The sequence below is a fragment of the Morone saxatilis genome, unplaced genomic scaffold (genome assembly GCF_004916995.1).
Source record: "Morone saxatilis isolate NCDOM2014 unplaced genomic scaffold, NCSU_SB_2.0 Contig21, whole genome shotgun sequence".
Taxonomy (NCBI): domain Eukaryota; kingdom Metazoa; phylum Chordata; class Actinopteri; family Moronidae; genus Morone; species Morone saxatilis.
In genome coordinates this window covers 16,653,972-16,659,417 of record NW_023339774.1, presented here as the reverse complement: position 1 = coordinate 16,659,417, position 5,446 = coordinate 16,653,972, and the positions used below count along the sequence as shown (strand labels likewise).

Below are 5,446 nucleotides of genomic sequence, written 5' to 3'. Positions count from 1 at the left end.
CTAGCAAACGTAAGCATGATAACACAGAAAACTAAGACAGTGGAACATTACACCTGCTTAGTTTCAGTATGCATTGTCATTGTGAGTAGCATGCTGGTGTTAGCATTTAGCTCAAGAGCTGTATTTGCATTTGTTGAACTGTATTACACAATATACTGTATAAAATGCATTCTGTGCATCAGTCAGCAGTTTCTAGTGTTACTATAGCCTTCTTGCATGTTTTACTTCGCTCGCATGGCTTCACAGCAGTATTTCTAAAGGGCTGAGATAATATCTACTCTATTTTATCATGTCTGGTGCTTAACAAAAACCTTTTCATCTTCTGTCACATTTTGTCTCCATCCTCAGTCTTATAGTGAGTGATGCATGAGAACAAATAACTGAGGCACTGTAGTGGGAAAACAGCCCAGCCGCCATCAAAAGAACAACACGTGAACAATCTCTTGTACATAAACACATTTTATTTAGCCTGATATAGGTTACACATGGAAAAAAAATCAAAGTCTAAGAGAACTACTTCCCTTTGTGGAGCTAATGATATGACAGTTTTAAATCAGCTTCAGATCCCCACTTGACAGCTTTCAACATTAGCTGCCGTGGGCTGTGAGGAATTAAGCATAATCACATGCTACGACTGACCTGAGGCTTTTTTTTCTCTCCTTTCGTCAAAAATAATACAAAAAGAAAACATATCCCCTCAGCAGTCAATATGTATGTTTTCTCACTAAATGATATGGAATGTTATCTTGAAAATGTAGGTAAAAAGAAAAAAGGTTCTCTGCAACAGCAGAAAACAAGATAAGAAGAAACTGAATAAAAAAAAGAAAACTAATTCCCAGAATTCTGTTCCCAGGCTGCTACTGTGTGTGAGGCATTCAGAAAACACCACCTCAGTCCAAAGTGTGTTCAACAACAACAAAAAATAAAAAAAAAAATAACTGAAACCTGCTGCTGTGATTCAGTCTCATAATCCTCAAACGTGGATATGAACAGAAAACACAACCTCGATGCTCAATAGTACAGAAGGTACGTTAAATTTACACTGCTTGCAGATCAGCTTTGGAGTCTAATATATTAGGACTGACATAGATAGTCATAGATACAAAGCAAAGACTGATGAGGGAAAAGAGGGGGAGGGTCTTAACATTTAACTAGTGTTAGTCGTTTTTTTTTTTTTTTACTTGTAAATTTCACAAAGTGCAAATTTTCATTTATATTACATCATAACCAATTTTTTAGAAATTGTTCATTTTCTATTATATAACAATGAAAAATGGAAAACCAAGCCATAACCACCCTCCCTCCCTCCCCCCCGTTCCCACCAGCTATCCGTCAGAATATTTAAAAAAGGAATCACTAAATACATGCTGCAATGACGCCCACCAATTTGTTTGAAACTTGACCAAAGCCTCTTTTTAGGCTCCTTGAATCTCTTACAGTACACTGTTACTGTCAGCGTGCGTTTATAGTTAAAATATATATATTAATCTATCATTAAATAGTATGCCTCTTGCACAGTCTTGCATGCATTGAAGAGCATTTTGGGCAAGCTGTACAAGAAGGAGAGGCGTGTGGACGGACTTGCTCAGGCTGTAGGCTCCGGGCCAGGTCCAGGCACTCTTTCGCCACCTGTAAACGGTTTTGCCCTTTACTCCTTGCAACCACGTCAGTCCAAAAGATGGTTCTCCAGTGTGTTTTTGTTAAGTGAGCATTGATTTGTGTGTGTACTTGAGTGTCTGTCTATGTGTGTGTGTGTGTGTGTGTGTGTGGTGTTTGGTGTGTGTGTGGTCCTAAACCCAGTTTCCCAATAAAACTGCGTAGATCACTGAAGTTTAGTTCCAAGCTTTCGTTGTCTGTTCCTAGAGGAAAATACAAAAAGAGAATTGAGTCATGTAACAAATGCACGTCTCTAACGTATCGCAGGCCTGGTCACACCAGCATTTAAAACACTGTAGCGTTCAGTGGATCTGCAAGCAGGGACGAGGTAAACCCACAAGAATACTTTGCTCAAGTCCAACTCCACTGAACTTTGTAGATTGTTCCCCATGTTGCACCATTCACTTTTATTTAAGCTTCTCTGTCGAAGAATAAACTTCTCTATAACAGTGGCAATGTTTGCAGACAGTTAGGAGATAGGAGTCAATGGTACAAATGCTTTTAAAATCAGCTGTGTGAACGTCTCAATAGCGATTTAGCTCACAGGCTTGATAACTGACATTAAGCTAGCTTGGAGAGCTTTCTTGCCTCTTCAACAGACCGAATCACTGTGATGTTGCGCTAACAACAGCAGTCACTTCCTGATAGAGAGCTGGGGGCTGATTTGAATGGGGGAAGATACAAAAAAAAATCTGCAAATTTGTTAATTTCTGTTGTGATTAGTTTATGAACTGCGTTCCATTGCTAGAATCCATCTTAACCATCTTGGTTACTGCCGGTCAGACAGCCGGCCGAACTATGATTCTCTCCCACTTGTGTTCTTGCTTGGTCTATTTTGTTTAACCCAGCTTCGAACGTCTGTGTCTGGCTTGCTGTCTGCGCTGAAAAATAGCAATACCAAGAAGTATGCTTTGGTGTGAGAGAAAAAGCTGCTGAGAAATAAAACGTTATTTTCTGATTATTTCACACCGGTTACGTTCTAGGCACGAATAAACAACCCCATACCGCCACACCAGCCTGCAGCTAATGGCCACAAAGACTGATTTGATCTGAAGACAAAACTATACTGCTGTATATATTTCTGTCCTGTGCAATGATTTATTTTTACACCGTGACACTTCCTCCTGTTGTGACCTGTGCAATGTTCAGTCACGTATGTATATAAAAAAAGCTGTATATAGTGTACATATAACTCTCAATCTATTTCTCTATTATATTTTTATTTAATGTGTATTTTCTTATCTATTGTGTTGTATCTGTAGCTCCTGTAGCAAGTTAATTTCCCCAGTGTGGACTTAATAAAGTCTATCTTATCTAATTCTTTAGATTTAGAATTAATTAGATGTATACACTTTGAAATAACATGAAAAAAGAAAACATTCAACATGTTTTTCTGGGGTTTCCAGGTTTTTCTAGCTAGAAGTTATTGTACACAAACATTGTGATTGGTTCTATAATCCTATTGAATGCAATTATGTGCAATGTTGAGAACAAAACACACAGTACAGAAAAAAGAAAGAAGCTCGGATATCTATAGTGACTGCTAGTTCTGGCGTGTTCCTGGCCTGCAAGCATGTTAGCCATTAGTTTGTGAGCTACAGCGACTAGTCCTGCAAGTACTCAGTATGTAACCAGGGTGTGTCGGTAAACTTCAGTGTGCCTCTTTCTGGTGTGACCAAGCCCTAATGGTGATAGATGTGGTGTAGTGAGGGATATACAACTTACCTTGCCTCTGATCTGGTCACTGTATACTCAAACCATAAGATGTTGGGGATCAGGCTTGTGTCTCGCACTAGGAAGTACTCTGATATTGGCCTATCATATGTGAAAAAGGAAATTGAAAGAACAAATTGTTAGAGTAGCCAAAATAGACCAGTTTTAGACACTTATTCAGGCTGAGGATGAATTGTCTTCCCCTGTGACACAAGAAGAGAGCAGAGAAATGAGAGCTCTACTTACCATGCTGCTATTTTGGGGAATAATGGTGTCAGCACCTCTTGTGTGAAAAAGAACCAGATTATGCCAATTGTACAACCAGCCACTCCGCCATAGAAAACCTGGCTCCAGGTGTGATACAACAGGTACACCCTGAAAATGAGAGGGAAAATAAATATATATGCTTGAGAAAACACAAATTGAATCCTAAACTAAACTACTAAGTCTTGCAGCATGCACGTCAAATACAGTGGTATCGCAACTAATGTACACCCACAGCCGAAATGGTGTTACACAGGAAGTAGCACAATTAGGCTTCCTTATTCAAAATGTTCTCAGGCACCTGCCCTTAGTGCACAGTTACTGGAAATGGCCAGACATGTTGTGATTAATGAGCTTCACATATTTTTAAAGGTGAAAAAGTTAATCAATTAATAAACTACACAAATGTTGATACCATTACCAAGATGTTGTCTACACTGTTTTTCTGTGGCAGTTATTGTTCTTTAATATTTAAAACAGATGTTCTTTTTTTCCGCTCATTTCTTTGTTTGGGGTTTTGGTTTTGAGCCGTTTGTCAGGCAGTAGATGAATGAAGATAATGCCTCATTTTAAATCCTTGGAAGTTATCGTTCTCCTCTTCTATATTCACTTTAGATTTTAGGATTTAGCTGGAACTTTTAAAGGAGGTGTGTGGGAGGGGTTGGGGGTTCAGTCCCTTACCTGCTGTATGAGACTGATAAGGCTATGCCCAACAGGATGATGGACAGTATGTGTCTCCACAGCAGGTCCACACACCGAGCATTGTTCGTTTGATGCATTCTGGGAAAAGAGAGAGAGAGATCAGCATGAGTTCACACCATGACATCTTCCTCGTGTAGAGGTGGAGTGACAGCATCTAATGAGTTATAATCAAAAAACATTTATGTAATTCACGTAATGACAGACATCGCCTAGAGTAAACCAAGTAAACAACAGATAAATAATGTGTTTTACATGAATATGATGTAATCGATCACTGATACAACGCATGTATGTATTACAAACTTATTCAACATTGGGGGAAGTTGTACAGAAAATGTTTACTGATACAAACATACCAGCAAACATAACCCTTTGCTAGTGATTGTACTATCACAATGGCATGTTTCCACCCTTAAACCTCCCCAAGCACCAAGAGGAAACAAGCTCACCTTAAATAAAGGAAAAGAAAGAAGTAAACAACAAAGAACCAGATAAGCTGGGAATGACTGGAGGGCATCCCATACTCTGTGTGCAGGGTTGTGTGAGCACCTGCAGAAAGACAACAGAACCGGATATAAATATATAAATAATACATTTACAATATGGAGTACAGCTTCATTTAAATATATGGATGAATACATGAATATATGTCAGGATAAAAACTAAAGTATACAACTAAAGTGAGCACATTTCATTTCTTAACTTTATATAAATAACAGACTTTCCGATAAGCGGTTTGAGAAGCTTCTACTAATGAGATTCAATCATTGTTTCACCTCTGAACATTAAGACCTTCCTTAAAACATCAGGGCAGAGATAACAAAACAAGAAGCTGGACACAATATCAGCTAAAATGTGGTGTTATGCAACATTGTATGTTTTGTAAAATTCTTTAAATAAACACTCCTTGCTGCTCTTATGAAGGAATATGCAGAAAAACAGTTTAAAAGTCAGGAAAAGACTGTTGCATGTGCTGCTTTATTTTTAATATATATATGTATATGTATAAATAAATAAAAAAATAAAAATAAATACATAAACATACTATATCACATCAGGTTTGAATAAAATAATACCATTACTTTTTTTATTCAAGATTCAAGAAGCTTTA

General features: G+C 37.9%; 1 protein-coding gene across 1 annotated transcript; it reads right to left on the bottom strand.

Annotated features, from left to right (window-relative positions):
- Positions 1–443: 443 nt before the first annotated feature.
- Positions 444–4,930, bottom strand: dolpp1 (dolichyldiphosphatase 1). Its single transcript, XM_035668331.1, has 5 exons — positions 4,785–4,930; positions 4,315–4,413; positions 3,616–3,744; positions 3,382–3,471; positions 444–1,859 (listed from the first exon to the last, which is right to left on the bottom strand). The coding sequence occupies exons 1-5, from the start codon at positions 4,928–4,930 to the stop codon at positions 1,823–1,825; spliced, it is 501 nt and encodes a 166-aa protein (XP_035524224.1). The 3' UTR covers positions 444–1,822.
- Positions 4,931–5,446: the final 516 nt, after the last annotated feature.